The 20,142-nt window shown below is 54.0% G+C and overlaps 1 protein-coding gene across 1 annotated transcript; it reads right to left on the bottom strand.

The window, feature by feature from the left end:
• Positions 1–7,173: 7,173 nt before the first annotated feature.
• On the bottom strand, positions 7,174–19,530 carry CIBAR2 (CBY1 interacting BAR domain containing 2). Its single transcript, XM_036275126.1, has 9 exons — positions 19,511–19,530; positions 17,336–17,570; positions 15,259–15,327; positions 15,069–15,170; positions 14,950–14,955; positions 14,064–14,168; positions 10,675–10,788; positions 8,136–8,234; positions 7,174–7,317 (listed from the first exon to the last, which is right to left on the bottom strand). The coding sequence occupies exons 1-9, from the start codon at positions 19,528–19,530 to the stop codon at positions 7,174–7,176; spliced, it is 894 nt and encodes a 297-aa protein (XP_036131019.1).
• Positions 19,531–20,142: the final 612 nt, after the last annotated feature.

Genomic DNA, 20,142 nt, shown 5'->3' with positions numbered 1-20,142 from the left:
AGAGAGAGAGAGAGAGAGAGTGTGTGTGTGTCCTCAGCCTCTCCGGCGATGTCACTGAGCAAAGCGTAGCTGTGTTGCTGGCTTGCTTGCCGTGTGCCAGGATAGCTCATGCAGGCTGGAGTGTCCCCAGCCCCCAGCCCCTTGGTTGGGCCTCAGTGATGGTGCCTGTCTCTACTGAATGCATTTCAGAGGAGTAACATCAAATTGATGGGTGTGGGGGCTCCTCCTCCCCCAATACCTCCTTCAGGTAATACATCCCCCCTAAAATGTTCAGCCATAACCCCTGGATGTGCTGCTGTGCCCCTCCCCCCGTAAAATCGGGGCCTCTCCCAGTTCTGTCCGAGGCCCCTCAGGGCTGTGTGGAGGCCCTCCCTTGAGCTTGCCGCGTTGGCTTTATTAGTCATTTCTTAGTAGTTAGTTGAAATGCATTAAGACTTCAAGTCACCCAAGAGACATCCTTGTATATATAAGATGTTTGTGTACAAGTTGTGATTCCGCCTGATTTCTGGAGGAAGAGTGGATTCGGAGACTTTCCCAGGGTGCTGGTGGGTGGGGGCGGGAGCACACAGCCTGTGGAAGGAAATGCAGCTTCAACTTTTTCCAAGCACTTTAACTTCACAAATGAGCTGGAGATTTTTATTATTATTATTATTATTATTAATCAATAGGCCACTTGAAATAGCAGCTGAAGGTGGAGGCAAGGGTTGCTTGGGTTGTGCCCCTCCTGCTCTTTGTTCTCATGACCCAGCTCCTGAATGGAATAAGTCTGACCCCAGGGGTACTGCCCACAAGGGGGACGCTGGCAGGGACTTTGGGCCCTCCGCCCTGTGCCCAGTGCCCGGGGCCGGGAGGCTGCTCTGTCTCCCCAGCTGCCTTTGGCGGAGCATTTTGTCTTAGGCTGCCTCTACCCAGCGTCACCCTTAGGAGGCTGGCAGCTTGCCTCACGACTTCCTCCCTGTGACATCGCCTCTTCCCTCCGGGGCTCTGGTGGCGAGCAGACACAGGACACACTCAGAGGCCCCGCGAGGAGCTGTCTCACCCCAGTGGACGTACAAGGCGCTTTGGTCAGCGTGAGCTGGGGGCCCTTCCAATGGACTCGGGAACCTGAGGCTCCATGCAGGAAGTGTCCCCGGCCGGCCGGGAGCTTCAAAGGCCTGTCATTAGCAGTGACATTTCAGATGTCTGTCCCTCAGGGCTTTGTGAATCATTGTGAGACAAAAGACAAGTAATTCAACTAAACAAATTCCCTGCTTAGAACACAGGATGAGGTCGAAGTGCAGCCTTGTGTGCTTTTAACCTTTGTTATAATTTTAGCAATACTGATGGGTGTTTAAGAGGGGCCATGTTAGTATTCAGCCTGCACCTGCTATGTGCGTGTGCGTGTGCGTGTGTGTAACCGCAGGGGGAGCGCCCGCTTCTGATATTGTAAGTTATTTACACAGTGAGACGGAGTAGACTATGGTTTTCCTATTGCCAAAAGAAAAAAGGGGGCCAAGGAGCCCTTAAATGACCAAAAGGACCAGAAAAGGAGTCCACCTCCTGAGTTCTGTACCCAAATGAACACCCGGGGTGTCCAGGTGAACCCCGCGAGCCCTCGTGGGTTTAGGACAGAGGCCGGGGTGAGAAGCCGAGGTGCCGCCGGCGATCCTGTTCTCACCTCTCCACGCCTCGCGAGACCGAGGGGCTCATTGTCGTGGCAACAAGGCAACAGCTTGAAGGTGGCTCTTCCATGGACTGTTTTATGTGGGTTGATTTATCACCCGGAGCAGCTGGTACAGCAGCCTCCTGACGTGAGCAGACGGCATTCACTCCACAACGGAGTTTGCCAGAGGCCTTGTCTAGCCCAGGGAATACCGGGCTGCGGGCTCAGCCTGGCCTTGCTGGGCACCACTGTGCCCTAGCCTTTGGCTTTTCAATCAGCAAGGAGCCGGGTAGACCTGTGGCGAGGTCACTGTGCCCTAGCCTTTGGCTTTTCAATCAGCAAGGAGCTGGGTAGACCTGTGGCGAGGTCCAGCTTGATTAGCAAATTACCCCAAACTTAACAACTGTGTGGCAGGGTGCCAAGTCCTTAGCCCAGACTGTGGGAGTCCGGGAAGCAGGGAGAAGGCAGAAAGGCCCAGCCCCAACCTCAGGAGATGGGTGCAGCGAGCCCTCCGGCCGCACCCTGCCTGGTAGTCTCAGGCCAGTCTCTCCTCTTCCTCAGCGGGAGAGAAACAGCTCCAGGGGTATGGTCTCCCCCACCCCCACCGCCCCAGCCTTGGGCTCTCCTGAACCATTGCCCTCACAGCTCAGCCGGCTCCAGGGGTATGCCCCCCCCCCCCCCCCGCCCCAGCCTTGGGCTCTCCTGATCCATTGCCCTCACAGCTCAGCCGGCTCACCCTGTTTTCCTGCAGATCATTCATTCCCTTTTATGATGCTCGGGGACGTCTTTTACTAGAAAAGCTTTCAGCCGAGTTTCACAGTAAAGGGAAGTTGTGTGGCTAGAAGTACTTCTTTCTTTTTTTTTTTTTTTTAAATCCTCACCAGAGGATATTTTTTCCATTTATTTTCAGACAGAGTGGGAGGGGGAGAGAGAAAGAGAAAGGAACATCGATGTGAGAGAGACACATCGACTGGTTCCCTCCCGCACAACCCCGACCAGGACCAGGGACCGAACTGCCACCGAGGCACATGCCCTTGACCAGGCTCGAACCTGCAACTCTTGGGTCTGAGGGCCGACGCTCTGACCGCTGAGCCAAACCGGCCAGGGCTGGAAGTACTTCTCTTTGACTAGAGTGCAGTGTCCAGACCCCAGACAGGACCAGGGCCCACTCAAGCCACAGGCCACCCATCCCAGCGCGTTCTTCCCCCCGTGTGGCCCGGAAGCAGACGCGTGGTTCTCCAGATAACAAATGGCCGAGTCATTTCCAGGCCCTTCGCAGCCATCGAATGCAGTCAGTGCTGAGACCAAGGCAGCCTCGAGGGGCCTCGTTCTGGGCCTGGGTCTCCCTTGCCCTTCTGGGACGCATGTTGTCTCCTCAGGAGGGATGAAGGAGCATCCCGGGGCCAGCCTGCTTTGTTCCCTGGGCAAGCTGGTGTTAGCCTGGGTCCCCAAGTCGGCCAGCGGATGCCAGTGGGGCAGTGCTCCCGGTGCCTGGTCCTTGGTTACTGTGGGAAGCCTTTTCAGGAGAGAGCCAGGTGGTCTGGGTTTGCCCTTTCCATCACTCAGACCCAGCTCGCTCAGGACACCTGCCATGGAGGACCCAGATCCTGGCTTACCCTGCAGGTGCCAGGCTTGACAAGGCCAAGTCAGAGCGGGCCCCTGTCACCCGGAGCTCCTCCGGGCTGCACCCGACTGGGGTCTGCATTTTAACCAGGAAGAGGACCCCTGCTGGTAAATCCCTTTGCCCTGTGGCCAGGCCTAGAACCCTGTTCTCTCCCTGGCCCTGGGCCATGTGCTGTGAAAAGAGAAAGGGGGGGGGGCACCAGCACCATCCGCACCCAGGCTCTGTCCTGTGCTGGAGACAGCGGGGCGTAGGTCGTGAGGTCACGAGCCAGCCTGAGGCTGTCCCTTCCCATGGGCACCTTGAGGAAGACAAGCCAAACATTTGAACACTAGAAAATGCCAGAAATTCAGACAGACTTAGATCCCCTTAGAACATGTAAATGTGTTAGAACACAGGGGCTTCTGCTGGGGTTCGGGCGAGGTTTACATGTGTACATTGTCTTCTCTTTCCCCGTCTGTCTCAGACCTAAACTTGCCGTCTCGGCATCGCCCTTAGCCCCATGATGGAGCGCACAGTGCGGGTCTCCGTGTTCAGCTGTACAGTCCTGTGTCCCACTAGGTGGCGCTCTGCAAACTATACTTTAAGGTCGAGAAAGCGCTGAAACCCAGCACGGTTTCTTCCTGTGAAGAGAACGTGTCTGTATGTCGCACCTCAGATTGTCAGAAGGTGGAAACCGAAATAAATTATCTTTAAAGACGAAAGTCCGTCTGTTCAGTTGTTGATTTCATAGATCTGTGAGGACGCTTTCGACGGATTTTGCAGTCTGCTCAGTGATACCCGTGGCCTTTCAGGAGGAAACTTTTTTCCTGGGTCAAATAGATGTTTTCACCATTTAGGGTGAGCATTTGGGTCTTGTCCGGTGTCTCCTGGGAAATGCTAAGAAAGGAGCATTCTTCCGAACCATAAGGAGCCAGGAATCAATGGTTTGGGTACTTGGGGGTGTGTCTTAGTGCGTGGAGTGGCCCCCACCCTGGCCTGGATCTCAGCCAGGGCCTCCAGGACGACCCCAACCCCGTCCAGCTGGCATCCTGGTCCTGCTTTTCCTCTGAGCCCAAGCTGCTCACCTCTTGCATTGGGGGGGGGGGGGCTGTAAATGGAAACGGATTACATCTCCTACCTAATACAAACAGGATCCTTCATTGGTCCTTTCCAACTTGGTGGGACAGATGCATTTTGTGAGATATTTGGGCTTTCTCTCTTTCCGATGACGAGAAGTCAGCAGCGCTCTAGTGCTCTGGCCTAAGCGGGTCTGGGAGGTGAGCCCAGCAGCAAAGGGCCTGGAGAGAGTTCTTGGTACCAAAGCCTGAAGCAGCAGGCTCGGCTTGAGGGGCCTTGGGGGCAGATGGTTCCCAGGACAGAGGTGCAGGCAGGTTGCCGCACACTGTGAGGTGGGCTGGGATGTGCTCCCCGTGCCCAGCGGGGTGGGAGCCAACCTCCATGTCCCCAGCTCTCTCACCCAGTCTTGAGGACCCCACCCCCTCTTAACCGGACACGGAGGCACAGCCTGCATGGCGGATGTCCCCAGCTGACATTTCCCCTGGTGCTAGGAGGCTCCCACCCGCAGTAGTAGCTCAGGGCTAGATTCAGAGGCAGCTCCAGGGAAGAGGAAGGACCCCTCCGATGGGCAGCAGAACCCTGCAGAGCAGGGCAGGGCATTGGGCCCAGGTCCTGTCCCACCTTCCCTATAACCTTCTGCCAGATCGTTGTTTGATCCTCAGTTTCTTCATCTGTAAAACGGGAAGGAAATCATCACCTCTCCTGGAAGATTCCCGTGAGAACCAAATGCAGTATATGCAAACATACTTTGCAAATGGCGGGGTTGTGCATGTCACTGTCCAATCCATTCCCTAGTCTTCCCAATGAGGAACAAACCCAGGGATGTGCACCCATAGGTAGGGTCCTGCCCATTAATGAAAAAAGAAAGAAAAAGAACCAAAGTTTCCTGTTTAAAATTTACAGGAACAAATTTAAAATGTAGTATTCAAAATTCACAAAACCAAATATAAAAGCAATGTAAATAATGAGGCTTTCAAATGTTTCTTTGCAAGTTGCAACTTTTTTACTTCTGACTCTATCAAAGCTTAAAACTGCACTAACATTTCTGGGACACCCTGAGTGATGGTTTTTCTCTGCAAATTCGTGCTGAACACTCCTGCATGCCACCAGGCTCTCTCCTGCTGCAGCACCAGAAATGCTCTGTTGCTCTAAAAAAAAAAGCATCTCACCCCTTCTCGTCTTCGGGAAGAGGGTCTTGCTCATGAAGCCATTTTTTTTTTTTTTTTTTTTTAATCCTCATCCGAGGACATTTTTCCATTTTTTGTACAGACAGTGTGGGAGGGAGAGAGAGGAAGAGAGAGAGAGGGAAACATCGATGTGAAAGGGACACATCGAGTGGCTGCCACCCACACGACCAACCAGGGCCGGGGACAAACTGCAACCGAGGTACGTGCCCTTAGCGGGAACTGAACCCGGGTCTCTCCGGACCGCAGGCGGACGCTCTAACCGCTGAGCCAAACCGGCCAGGGCATGAAGCCATCTTTTAATGTCACGAGAAGTCACTGTGGCACTGTCTCTTTACTCTTGTATGCAGACATCTGCACAGATTGCTTGTGGAGCCGTGGGTTGAGTGTGCTCAGTGACGAGGAGGGAAAAAGCAAGGGATGCACGGGGAGGAACACCATCTAATCCAATGGCTCAGAGAGGCCCTGAAATCCATGCTGCTTCTGGCCCTGCGCACCCCACCTTCTACCTCCTGGGCCCCGAAATAGAGAAGTTAGAAATTGTGTTGCCACTTCCCAAGCGACCCCCCAGGAGATAGTGATGAGAAAGGCTCTTTGCCAACTGTGCAACCCCGTACTGAGGAACAGTTGGTCTGTGAGCATGGTGGGGCCAGAGCGGGAGGGGAGAGGCCCCACGCACAGTCAACTTACATTTCATGAGCACCTACTATGTGCCAGGCACCATCAGGACACCAGGTGAATAAGTAAAGTCATTTTTCTTTTTTCAGAAACTATCAATGAGGTTGGGGCATAGCTGAAGTTAAAAAAAAAAAAAAAATTTATATGTGTATGCACATATATATGCTAATAGTATGAAGTATGAAGTATGAGATAAAATATACAGTCGAAATGTGACTGTGTAACATAATACATCTATGAACGTGTTACTTTATAAGTTATCTATCATATAGAAAATATAGAATGTTTTAGTTATATTTTGGAATGTCCTCCTGGGCGGAATCGAGGTGGGCTTCCCCAAGGAGGTGCTACGGAGCTGAATTTCAGGTAATAAAAGTCACTGTGATGAGGATGTTCATCCTGTGGTGATCCCATGATGAAAGTTTTGTGTTCCCCTTTTTGCTGATGAGAACATCATGTACCCACCCCTTCCTTCACCTGCATCACCCCTCCACTTTCCTGGACTTCTGTGATGTGTCCCCAGTCCCAAGGTCATCCCTGCACACCATGTTCATGTGTCATGGGATGAATCAACTTACATGTTGAAGTCCTAACTTCCAGGGCCTCAGAATGTGGCCTTGTTTGGAAATAGAGTCTTATGTGTAATCAGTTAGGATGGGTCATCCTGGATAGGGCAGACCCTTACTCCCATGGGGCTGGTGTCCTGATAAAGAGGGAATTTGGACACCACTGCACACACATTGTTTAAACACTGGAGTCCCCAGGTCATAAGTGGGAAATGAGAGCACAGGTCAGGTTGGGATGCACCCCATGTTTATTGAACACCTACTATGCACCAGGCACCATGCTGGGCACATTGATCCCCAGAGTGACCTGGGAGGTGAGTGCTATTGTCCCTGTTGTACAGATGAGGAGACTCTAGCTCAGGGGACGCATGACTTGCCAAGGGTACACAGCAGAGTCCCCCCCCAAGCATCCAGGGTTGGCCCCTAGTTTTCCGACTGGGGAGTTCTTGTCCTATTGATGGAGTCCCCGCCCCATCCCCTGAGGTCCTCCTCTGGGTCTTCCTCAGCAGAGTCGTCCTCACTCACCTCCTCTTCTTTTCTCTGGCTCCGTATGGTGCTCTGAGAGCTCTAGATGATAAAAATCATCATCATCACCACAGCAACAGCATCAATGATAATGATAGTCACAAGTAGTGAGCGTTTTCTGAATGCTTTGTGTAGATCTGTTCACCTAATACCACAGCCCTACGAAGAGGGTGCTGTTACTAGCCTTATTTTGCAGTAAGGAAAGTAAGGAATCTAAGGCACAGAGAGGGTAAGAAACTTTCCCAAGGTCACTCAGCTTGGGAGCAGTGCATTTGGATCCAGTCAGCCTGGCTGGGGCCATCCTTCCTCCACTGCCTTTGGCAAGAATTATTCAGAAAGCCAAGAGACACCTCCTGCCCCCTCCACACTGTGGGGCGGGCTCTCCCCTCCTCCCACCCACTGGGTGACTGAACCTACCCTATTGGCACCAGGCTGTTTCAAGTCTTTATTTATGCTACTCAGTTAAATACGCAGAGGTTTCCCTGCAGAAGTATAAATGTGCCTGATCACAGGCCTCGTTGGGCTTGTGAGGTCACTTGTAGTTTACACGCCATATGACTTTCCTGAAGGCTGACTTCTGAAACCCACGGAGGGTGGGGTGGGTGGTGCAGGAGGTGACCATGCAGAGCCCTCGCTTCTCGAGTACACATTACTGCCGGATGCCTCTAGGGGGCGCTCAGGACACGTGGCGGCGCACCGCCGGGTGCTGCATTTATTGATTCCTCTTCCAGGTAAATCAGGGCTGACTCTCCCGCAGCACCTCCTTCTCAGCGTCTTCTTTCAAACCCGTGTTCTCAGGTGGCCTCCCCCGAGTCACATCACTTTGTCACAGATTTAATAGCCCCATCCCCAGTGCTCACCTGGCAGGGGAGAGGCCACGGGCCAGCTGCGGAGGGAGTGTTCGTGAGTGGCCGAGCGTTGTAATGTCCATAAACTCTGCACATCTTGGATCTAAAATCCTGCCGTGGAGAGACTCGGGTGGGTTAGATCCAACCAGGAAACAGAGATGGGGTGGGAGTGGGAAGATGGTGGGACAAGCTGACACTGCCAGAGTCCCCACCTGCACCGACCTACCTGGGAACCTCCTGTTCGTCATGCTGTATGATCTGCAACAGCCCCTTCAGTGTGCAGTATCATCTGCTTTATAGATGGGGAAACTGAGGCCCACGGAGGCTAAGTAATACATCCAGTCACACAGAAGGAGAGATCACCCTCACCACTAAGGAGTATCAGATGAGTGGATGCAGGAGAGACCATGGATCTGCCTTTAACCTCATAGGGTGGTTTTAATTTTTTTTTCCTTCATTGATTTTCTTTTATTAATTAATTTTTGTTACAGGTGTTTCTCCTTTTTCCCCCACTGATTCCCTCCTTCCCCTCCCTCCATGCCCTTTCCCCAGTTTGTGGTCCATGTCCACTGTTCATGCATACATGCATATAAGTTCTGTGGTTTATCTCTCCCCCACCACCCCCCCTCTTTAGGGGATTGTCAATCTGTACCCCACTTCCGCATCTCTGGGACTACCCCCTTCCTCAGACTGTTATGTTCATTATATTCCACAAATAAGTGAGATCATATGAAACTTGTCTTTCTCTGTTTGGCTTGTTTCACTTAGGATGATACTTTCCAGGGCCCTCCATGTCGTCTCAAAGGATAAGAGATCTTTCTTTCTTACCGCTGCGTAGTACTCCATTGTGTATATGTACCACAGCTTTTTTATCCATTCGTCTACTGATGGACACTTGGGCTGTTTCCAGATCTTAGCTATTGTAAATAGTGCTGCTACAAACATGGGGGTACATATATTTTTTCTGATTGGTGTTTTAGGCTTCTTAGGGTATATTCCTAGAAGTGGGATCACTGGGTCAAATGGAAGTTCAATTTTTAATTTTTTGAGATAACACCATATTGTTTTCCATAGAGGCTGCACCAGTCTGCATTCCCACCAGCAGTGCACTAGAGTCCCCTTTTCTCCACACCCTCGCCAACACTGGTTGTTTGATCCTTTATTGATTTTAGAGAGGGAGGAAGTGAGAGGGAGAGAGAGATAGAAACGTTGATAAGAGAGAACATTGATTGGCCGCCTCCTGCACGCCCCTCACTGGGGATTGAGCCCACACCTGGGCATGTGCCCTGGCTGGGAATCGAACTGACAACCTCTTGGTGCATGGGTCAACACTCAGCCACTGAACCACACCAGCCGGACTCATATGGTGGTTTTAAAGCTTATCTACAGATTCTTTGACATGTCTCTCACTGGGCGCTAGATTATAATTCTCCTCCCCTTAAGTGTGGCTTTAGTGACTCACTTCTAAGAACAGAAAGCAGGAGAAGTGACACTCAGTTCCTTCTGAGGTTAGGTCACAAAAGGTGATACAGTTTCCTCCTGGCTCTGCCTCGGGATGGACCGTTCCTGGTCCTGCACTGTGCTGTGAGGAGGCCCACGTACTCATTACTGCCGGATGCCTCTAGGGGGCGCTCAGGACACGTGGGCAGGTATTCGGTCTCCAGGACCCCCCCAGGACCCAGACAGGGTGGGCTTTGTGTGTCTGCAGCACCTGCAGCTGTCCAGGGCCTTGAGTTCTGAAAGAATCCACTTGTCATTGTCTTCAAATTCTTAATAATTATTCAACAGAAGGCCCACATTTTCATTTTGCACTGAGCTCTGCAAATCATGTGGCCTAGACTGTACCCAGACAACAGCCATCGGTGACCAGACATGAGTGAGGAAGGCTTTGAAAGGGATCCACCCCCAGCTACTGACTGACTGAAAACTGATGCACAACCCAAGTGAGGACCACCCAGCTGAGCTCACCAAGCCCAGAAACACTGAAGGTAATCCAACAAGTGACCGCTGTTGTACACCACTGGGTGTGGTGCGTGTCATAGGTCACTGAGGCAGAGCATGGGAGATTTTCATCAGCTCAGAGGGTAACAAGCACCTCGTAAACATCAAACAATGGCGCGCATCCGCCTGGAGAGGCTTTGTGTCATTGTTGACTCATGCGCTGCCTCCTGCATGTGCCCCTCCTCCCCAACCCCTGCTGGGACCCAAGCCCAAAACCTGGGCATGTGCCCTGACCTGGAATTGAACTGATGACCCCTTGGTGCATGGGACGACACTCAGCCAACTGAGCCACCCCGGCCGAGGCCATTTGCTTGTTTTTAAACACCCAAGTGATGACGGACATGTGGACATTCCAGATATAGAGTGTTTGGAAATACGCCATCTCTAGGTTTGGCACTGAGGGGCAGATGTTTAAGACAGTTCATCAGAATGAGTCTTTAAAATTATAAAAACTACAGACTGCTGCCAACAAAAACCACTTCTATCGAGACAACCCAGAGCGAATGCAGCCCCGCGCCACCAGACAGCACCTGGGGCGCTTGTGACCTACCTCCAGATCCTCCTGCAGGTCGTAGCTGTCCAGGCTCTGGAAGGCGCTGGAATACACCTCCACCGCTTTGGCGTGGAAGGCCATCTCGATGCCCACGAAGTCCAAGAAGATGTTCTGTGGGGAGGGCAGTGGTGAATCACATAGCAATTCTGTTGGAAGGAGAGTCCTGGGGTCCCCTCGCATGTGGACAAACGGGGGGTTGGGGGGAAGGGGGGATTAGTCGTCCTTACAAGGACAGGTCCCAGGTCAGTATTATTTTTAATTTGTTTGTTTGAACAGACAATTCATTCCATTCAAAAGCTGCCTCGCGCAGGGATTATTCCAGAAATGTAGAGGCCTCGTTTTTCAGGGAGGACTTTCTGAAGGGCTCCTTTCCTTGGCTCGGTCACCCTGGGCTCATCCACTCCACCTTTGCTTCTCTCATTTCGAGGACAGCTGTGTGCAGGTTGGTGGCTGCAAACCTTCAGGCTCAGCCACCCCCGGGCTGCGTGCGTCCTCCTGGAGAGGGAGGGGTGCTGCTGGCAGACATGGCTCAGCCCGGAGGCCCCACAACCTGACAAGTCAGTGCATTAACATGTAATTAGATGTTGGCTTCTCTTGATCTGATGGTTCAGCTTGGCTCATTAAGCTCTTACAGAGTTCCTATTGCCTGTTCGGCCCCAGTGGGGGCTCTTATTGTGTGCAGGGCCTAGGATAAGCTCCTACTATGTGCCAGGCCTGAGAGGAGATTCCTACTGTGTGCAGGGCCTAGTACAAGCTCCTACTGTGTGTCAGGCGCCTGTGGAGGCTTCTTTGTGTTTGGGGCCTAGCACGAGCTCCTGCTGTGTTCGGGGCCCTAGCAAGACACAGGCTTGGTGCCAGGGGAGGAGCCTGCAGTTTGGAAACACACCACTTCAGATAACATAGGAAGCACCTGGGGGAGGTGACCCAGCGGAACACCGAAAGGCAGCCTGGGAGAAGACAGAGGAGAGGGTCCCAAAGCTGCTGGAAATACCTGCCTTCTCCCGTCCTGTGCTTGGCAGGCAGGGCCTGGGAAATGACATCCTCTCCAGCCTCAGTTTATTCATCTGCACTAGAGGGACAGGGCCGTCCCTGTTCACAGAGCCCTAGAATTCAATTAGCTCTCAGTCTGGGCTGCCTGCATCAGCACCAGCCCCACCCAGGAGCTGGTCAGAAATGCCCATTCTGCAGCGCACGCAGACCCACGGAGTGGGGGACCAGGACAGGCCTGTCGCTCTGTGGTTTAAGGAGCCCACCAGGTGACTTCTGAAGTATGCTCAGGTATGTGAACCCCTGCTGGAAAGCGTCACTTACATTCTTTTATAGGGGCTGGACAGTTACTTTGGAAATATGATCATTTTATTAGAAGTGTGACCTAAAACAAATCGGTGGTAATCATTATTTTTTCTCTCTCTCAAGATTTGGAGGGCTTTTTAGGGAATGGCTCGGTTAAGTGTGCCTTACCAACTTGACCCCAGAAGTTTGAAGGATACCCACTTTATTTATTTTGTAATATATTTTTATCAATTTGTTTAGAGAGAAAGGAAGGGAGAGAGAGAGAAACATCGAAGTGAGGGAGAAACAGCAATCAGCTCCTCCTGCACGCCCCCTACTAGATCAAGCCAGCAACCCCGGCATGTGCCCTGACCGGGAATCGAACCAGGACCTCTCCGTCCATGGGACGATGCTCAATCCACTGAGCCACATGGGTCGGGCTAAGGATGCCCACTTTAAACTGCAGCTCCTGGTGGCCCCTGACCATGGAGGGAGGCTGCGTCTTCACTCTCGCTGGCACCCCTCGGAGCTCTGCTTCCAGGCCTCGAACACCAGGTGCTTAACAATGGTCAGCTGGTGGTTCTCAGTCCTGCCTGCAACCTAGATACTTGAGCAGTAACTACCACTGTTAGCTCACTCATTTATTCATTTCCCAAATATATACTGAGTACCACCAAGTGCCAGGCCCCGGACCTGGTGCCCAGGACTCAGCAGGTGACAGGACAGGCAGGGGGTCTGTGGGAGGCAAGCATGGAACCCCAAGTTCTCCACCACACCCTCCACTCCCTGGGGAATGGCACGTGGCAGGATGGGGCCTGTGATGAGGCAGGATGTCATCTCCATTACGATGGGGCATCGCTTTGCTGGCTGTAGTGTTCCCAGCCTCAGGCATAGCACCTGGCACATAGTAGGTATGAGCCGAATATTTGTTAGATTAACGAGTAAATTAAAGATATAATAAATCCGTCCTGCTGAGCTAACTGCCCCAGAGAGAGCAGAGCAGAGTGTGTTAAGAATAGGGCTGAAGCCCTGGCCGGTTTGGCTCAGCGGTTGGAGCGTCGGCCTGCGGTCCAGAGAGACCCGGGTTCGGTTCCCGCTGAGGGCACGTACTTCGGTTGCAGTTTGTCCCCGGCCCTGGTTGGTCGTGCAGGTGGCAGCCACTCGATGTGTCCCTTCACGTCGACGTTTCTCTCTCTCTCTCCCTTCCTCTCTCTCCCTTCCACTCTATCTGTACAAAAAAAATGGAAAAATATCCTCGGGTGAGGATAAAAAAAAAAAAAAGAATAGGGCTGAACCCGTCTATGGGTCCAGGTAATTTTCCTTGAGAGATGAGAGCCTTCCTGGCAGAGGGCACAGCCTGTGCAAAGGACCTGTGGTACCAAGGGGTTTGGTGCACTTGAGCTTGGAGTGGAATGTCTGTGATGAGGCTTGGGGACTGGGCTGGGGCTTCTGGAGCCTTGGGGAGGATTTAGGCCTTTATCCTTGGAACAAGGGGAGTCACAGGAGGGTGTTAAACCTAGGAGTGACAGATTGGAGCTGCCTTTGGAGAGATCCTTGAGGTTGCAACTTGGAAGATGAACCAAGAGAGGGTCCAAGTGGATGCAGGGGCCTGTGTGACCAGCTTGTCCTTCAAGACCCTGATGCCCTGAGGCCCCCTTGTAAGAGCTGGGCTCTGAGTTCGGGTTCTGGGCTGCACTGGGGTGGCATCCAGACGGAAGGGGGAAGGCACCCAGGCGTTTAGAGCTTCGTGGAGAAAAGGAGGAAGTCAGGGCAAGTCCTGTGGGTCCTTGTGTGGAAAGAAAGGGGGGTGGGGGAGACAAGTTCTGCCAAGTTCTTTTGGTGGGGAGCAGGGCCTGGGTGTCCAGGGGCAGGGCTGCTGAATGTTGGCTTCCGGGCAGGCCAGCTGTGAGGGACAGCTGCCCTGGGCAGCCGGCCTCCTACCCCCGAGGCCAGGATTAGGCTGGGATTAACTGTGCCGAGAGCTGAGTGGGCACAAGGTCACACACTCTCACACACTCACATGCGCGCGTACTCTCTTACAGGTGTGCGCGCGCACACACACGGGCACACAGGGCAGCCCTCGGTACTTCCAACACAGGGCAGACCACCCCTACCTGCAAGTCCTTCAGCTTCTGCTTCTGGAAGGCGCCGAACATCTCCTCCAGCTGGTGGGTGGTACGGCTGGCGTCCACCGAGGCCTTCTGCACGCTGGTCTCCGCCTGCCCCGGAGAAAGTATCGGGGGTGGTTCCATTCTGGGTCATTCTCTGTCTCCTCGCCCTGCTGGTAGGCCAGCTCTCCTGGGGGTCCCTAGCCAATCTGGTCATCGAAGAAATAGCTGAATAGGACCATGGCTAAAAGGCAGACGCCGCTTAGACAGATTCGCTTGTTACCTGTGTGACCTCATGCAAGTCGCCTAACCTCTCTGAGCCTCGATTTTCTTGCCTGTAAACAGGGGACAGTGATAAGACCCACCTTGCAGGGTTGTGAGAATTAAATAGTGGGCACCTGCTGAGGTATTGTTATGACAGGTGCACGTCAGACAATAATTCGTTCCCGCATGTGGAACATTCCTAAGTTGATTAACGAATTCCTTGGCTCCTTGGATGGACAGCTATATGACCTGACTTCACACAGGCACACAAAGAACCTGGCTTTTAGGGTCACGTGCCCTCAGCTGAGTTCCGGCTTTGCCCTGTTAGCTTCCTTGTGACCTTGGGCAAGACACCTTTCTCAGCCTGGGTTTCTCATCTAGAAGTGCCTGCCCGGTGTGAGTGTGGAATAGGTAACCCGAAAAGGGGAGTGATTACTGACCTGTTGATTAGTGTCAATGGTGGGATGGAACCCAGGGCTCCTGGCCCCCAGCTTACCCCCACCACCCCTGACGGTTCTATCCTGAGCCGGGCACACACCTGCCCAGGGAAAAGCTCACCTCGCCGACCTGTGAGGTCATTCACTACCTGCACGCGAGTCTACCGTCCCCAGACACAGGTGACCCTCACCTGGGACTGAGAAGTGTTGTTAAGGAGACAGGTTAACCAGCAGCCCCCACCAGAGGGCGCCGTGACCACCGGTCACCCTGGCCCCCAGCCCAAGGCCCAGCTCCCGGAAGGAAGGATACGATTATTTGCCTATCTGAAGGCGACGTCTGCCTCAACTTCTCCAGCTTTTCCAGTTGTTTGATCTCGTTATTCCGGGCACGTTTGCATTTCTTGATCTCGGCCTACCAGAAGAAGGAGGGCTGTCTCCTGGGGCTCCAGCGCAGCCAGCCCCAGACACTGCCCACCCCCCAGTGCGGTGCCCTCACTCACCCGCGTCCGCTTTATCTGAGGCCCGTAGAGCTTCAGGGGGTTGACCACCTTCATCTCCAGCCTCTCGACCTGGGGGAGCACAGACACGCAGAGAATCAGAGGGGACAGAGCCAGGGAGATGGCTGGAGACTACGCAGCCTGGCTTTCCAGCGTCGTCCTCACGGGGGCGTGGGGCGGGGGGAGGGACAGGAGAGCATGGGACACCCTCCCTCACCCTTAGGGGTGGGAGCACCAGCCTGGGCTCAGGGCTCTGCCTCCCAAGGGCTTGGGCAATCATTTCATCTCGCTGAGCCTCGTTTCCTTGCCTGTAAAATGGGTATAATGACTGTACCCACCCAGGGATGGGAACAGGAAGGGGACCTGTTGCTATTTTAGTTCCCCCAGCTGCCCTTGGATCTCAGTTAGGAGACTATATAAACCTGCTTGGAACACTAAATAGCCTGGGATTCGGAGCTGACTGTGCATGTAGCCCTCAGGAACCCAGCAGGGTCGGCGAGGGGGATGCCACACACCGCTGAGCCAGGGTCTACGTGCCAAGCCTAATACTAGAGACTTTAATAAACAATATCAGGAATGGTGAGCACAATGAACGCTCATGTTAAGGGCTTACCCCATGCCCAGCACTGTTCAGAATAAAGAAGTGTCACCTTGGCCCTGGCCGGTTTGTCTCAGCAGTTAGAGTGTCAGCCCACAGACAGAAGGGCTGCTGGTTTGATTCTTGGTCAAGGGCAAGTACTGGGTTTCAGGTTCAATCCCTGGCCCCTGACTGTGTGGGAGGCAGCCAATCAATGTGTCTCTCTCACATCGATGTCTCTCTCTCTCTCTCTCTCTTCCTCCCTCCCTTCCACTCTCTCTAAAAATCAATGGAAAAATATCCTTGGGTGAGGATTAACAACAACAACGAAAAGAAGTGTCACCCTAGATCAGGCCTAGGAGTGCCCCCCAAGGGTTCCTGAAAACCTGATTGCCAGGTGCCACCCCAAAGATTCTGACTCAGCAGGTCCAGAGTGTGGCCCAAGACTCTGCATTTCTAACAAGCTTCCAGGTGAGGCTGATACCTTGAGGATGGGCTCCCTGAAAACCTGGCTCACCGGGTGGGCCAGGGGAACTGCACCCCACCCTCTCCCCAACCCCCAACCCCGCCCCCCCCAGCCCCTTCCTTCTCCACTGAGGCTTACGACCCTTGTAATGGTAAACACAAATCTAAAAAAAAAAATTTACCCAGGGCCAAAAGGGAAAGGGATTTTCCTTCCCTTTCCCTAAAGCATTTCTCTTAGAAAACTTGCCACTGTGAGTCCATTCTCTGTCCTTTGGAGATGTATCTAAAGGTTACCTTTTTCAAAGCTAAAGAAGCCTCCTGTGGGTTTTACAACCCAGGAGCCGGCAGTCTGGTCTTTGAAGTGCAAACACGGCCCAGGAAGGCAGTGTCTCCTCTCCGGAGTTGCGCCCTGGTGCCCGGCTCCAAGCTCTAGGCACCTGCCTGCCATCCAGGCGTGAGAGGTTCGACTTTTCCTCTGCATAACGACCATTAGCTGGCACAGGTGGCTGCGCACCACCAGGTGGAATGAGGAAGTCCCGCATGATAAACGTGACAAACGGGGCCGCATCCCCTGGCCGAGGACCAGCCACCCCGTCTGCAGAACCTGGAGCCGCGCCCGTGAGCGTTCTTGCTGCCCGGCTAGGCAGGGGGCAGCTTCCTGTCTGTCTCCACCATCACTAATCGGATCTCCTGCGCACGCATCGGTCTGGTTTAATGCTCATTTAGTAGAAAAGCTGTTTTGTTCTTTGCTACGACCATAGACAGCTTTGGGGGCTGGCAGGAGATTTTTATTTCTAATTATTTTCTTAACACGCTGCAGCCCCCTTGGCCTCAGCCCCAGGATGTCCGTCCCTTCCCTGGCCCTGGGAATGGGCTCAGGACGGGTTCCCTGGGTCTCCTTGCCTGTCCACCGCTCTCCGTCCTATAGACGCCGCCGTGGGAGGAGATGTCCATTGGCTGTGACCCTTCGAGGGCTGCCCCGCCCCTCTGGCCACCCCCACCCCCTGCAATGGGCTGGATGCTCCGCAGCCCGCTCACCTGGGCCTGCCGGTAATCCTGCACTTTGGCCAGGTCCTCGGCGAAGTTCCTCATGGCGGCCCGCATCCCGGGGCTCTCGGTGTTGGCGAAGTCGATGAGCTGCTTGACCAGCTGGTCGGCCTTGTCCCGAAGCCGGGCTGTCTTTCGGGTGTAGGCAGCCAGCAGCGAGCAGAACTGGCCAAAGTACTTCTCTGCGTTGGTCACGGTGTTCTCCATCACCCTCGCCTGGCTGTCCCTGGGGAGGCGGGGGCCTGAGGGGGCACCTGGTCTGCGTCACAGGCTCACCCACCCATCACCTTCCTCCTCGGTGGTGAGCACCATGGCAGACGTCGGGTCCCTGGGACAACTCTCAAGGTTAGGTGTCAGCCCATCAAGACTGATTTGGGAGATCCCTGGGTCGCAGAGCTGGCCAGTGGCCAGGTAGGACCACCGATGCGGGTTTGGCTCCAAACCCGAGTCTCCTTCCCTGCAACCCCTTAGGGGGCTTGTTTTGTCTCCCTGGGAGTTACTGTTTATGCCCTGGCTGCCATGGTCTCTTCCTTCTGACAGTCCCTCTTTTCTATCTTCACCTCCTCCTCCGAACCCTGAAGTTTTTTTCTTCATTGAACTTTCTGGGAGACCGGTTTTAGGTTTACAGAACAAGAGTGGAAAGCACGGCAGGTTCCCCTGTACCCGCTCCCTGAGCACACGCGTTTTCCGTCAGTAACATCGTAAGATCGTGCGTAGCTGGACGACGTTTGTTACAAAAGAGGAGCCAACAGTGATACATTATTCACTGAAATCCATCATTCACATTAGGTTCACTGTTAGGGTTGTGCATTCTGTGGGTTTTGACAAATGCATGCCACTGTCACAGTGTCATAGAGAGCAGTTTCCCTCCATTCATCCCTCCCTCCCCCAGCCCTGAAGCTTTAGTTCGTCCTTCCTGCATGTCCCCGATCACTGGCTGCCTGCTTGGCTTCTCTCGCCCTCCAGTCTTGGGCCGGGCGCTGTGTGCGCTGGGGCCTGGGGCCTGAACATCGCGGACCTTCGATGGGAGGGTGCTGAATGAGTGAAGGACCCACTGAATTTAGTCTCCCCTAAAGAGCCTTGGGCACTCACCTCCCTCAGGCTGTCTACCCCAGCTCCCAGCCCCTGTCCCCAGGGCCTCCCTGACTCTCTCCAGTTGACCAAAGTCCCCTGTGCAACCCTCCAGTCACATCCCTAAAGCTGGAAACGGTGAGGAGGGCCCTTCGTCCTCCTCCTAACAAGCCCTAACTCTGCACCACGCCACAGCTTGCAAAACACTCCGCACGCATTACCCAAGTAAGCACCGTTACTGTCACTATTTTAAAAAAAATGAGTAAACTGCCCGGCCGGTGTGGCTCAGTGGTTGAGCGTCAACCCATGCACCAAGAGGTTGCTGGTTCAATTCCTGGTCGGGGCACGTGCCCAGGTTGTGGGCCTGATGCCCAGTGGGGGTCATGCAGGAGGCGGCCAATCGATGTTCTCTCTCATTGATGCTTCTATCTCTCTCCCCTTCTCTCTCTCTCAAATCAGTAAAGAAAACAATTTTGAAAATGAGTAAACTGAGGCCCAGAGAGGTGAAGTGTCTTGCTCAAGGTCACACAGCTGCATGAGGCATCAGCCTCTGCACGGGGAGGGAGTCCTCGGAACCTCCCCACCCCCCATCAGAATCACCTGAGGCCCAAGTTAAGCACGTGGTTTCCCAGGCCCCCCGCCCAGATTTATGAACCAGAATCCCTGTGAGGGAGGCCCAGGGGGCTGCAGTTTTCAAAAAGTGCCTCGGACGATTCAGAGACACCTCAGGTTTGCGCCCTCAGAGGGACCAGGCGTGGAAACAAGGGGTAAGGGGCCTGCAGGTTGTGAGAGAGGAGTGATAGACGCAGGCCGGAGAGAGTGGGGTTGGGACAATTCCACAGAGGGGGTGGTGCCTGGTGTGGCTTTGAAGCCTGAAGGGAAGTTGGGGATGGACCCTGTGAATGTGGCTGCCCCAGAGCTGTGGCAGTAACGCTGGAGAAGCCTCTTGACCTTGAGGCGAACGGGGTGTGGAAGAAGCTCACGCATCACTCCCCCTCCCTACCTCCATCCCCATGGAGTACCCCATTCACCTTGGTGCATGGGGTCCTGCAAACCCAGCCTGCCTCTCCCTACCTCCCAGCCAGGGCCACTTACCTGAAGAGAACCACGTTCATTGTGACCAGAGGCACCAGGTGTCCTGGTCTTGGGGAATAAGGACAGGGCCCCAGGGGTCCTGCTGGCCTGTGAGAGGCAGGGCAGGGCTGGGCACAGCTGCGTGGTCCTGGCTCAGGGGACGCTGCCACCTGGTTGCTGGGCAACGTGGCCACTCACAGTAGCCCTGGGAGGAGACACTGCTGGTTGCCTGGCAACCTCTCCCCAGGCCAGCCACTCCCAGGGGGTTAGGAGGGCCTGCCCAGCCTTGCATTGGCTCAGGGCAGTCCCAGAGAGGCCCCCAATCTCCCCTTGAAGGTGGAGGTTCTTGTGGGCCCCAGGAGGTGGCAGGGATTGGATGTAGGACAGCTTGCATGGGACTCAGCCCTGAGCCCCGCTGTGTATGGGCCCTGCATGCAGAGGCCCCTCTTCCTTCCAGGAGGGCTGGCAGGACCCTAGGAGATCTGGTTACTCCGGATGGGGTGTGGAAAAGCGGGGAGGGAACTGGGGAGTCTCGAGGCTTTGAGCTGAATGGAGGGGACAGGGCATCAGCCCAAAGGAACATTTTAAACATTGTCATCATTTTACTGTTTATCCTCCTTATTATAAAAACTACTCATTCCTTGTTAGAAAAG

Source organism: Molossus molossus, unplaced genomic scaffold (assembly GCF_014108415.1).
Source record: "Molossus molossus isolate mMolMol1 unplaced genomic scaffold, mMolMol1.p scaffold_m16_p_21, whole genome shotgun sequence".
Taxonomy (NCBI): domain Eukaryota; kingdom Metazoa; phylum Chordata; class Mammalia; order Chiroptera; family Molossidae; genus Molossus; species Molossus molossus.
Note: the sequence above shows the minus strand (reverse complement) of the source record. Positions and strands in the feature narration are given on the sequence as shown.

Bases quoted from the DNA above. Each gene is read 5' to 3' on its own strand.
- CIBAR2 (XM_036275126.1), bottom strand. From the start codon at position 19,530: ATGAACGTGGTTCTCTTCAG. The intron at 10,789-14,063 runs GTAGGGGTGGTC...CCCTCCCCACAG, and splicing joins AGAAGCTGAAGGACTTGCAG to AACATCTTCTTGGACTTCGT. The intron at 7,318-8,135 runs GTGAGCACTGGG...TTTATCATCTAG, and splicing joins CGTGGCCTCTCCCCTGCCAG to AGCTCTCAGAGCACCATACG.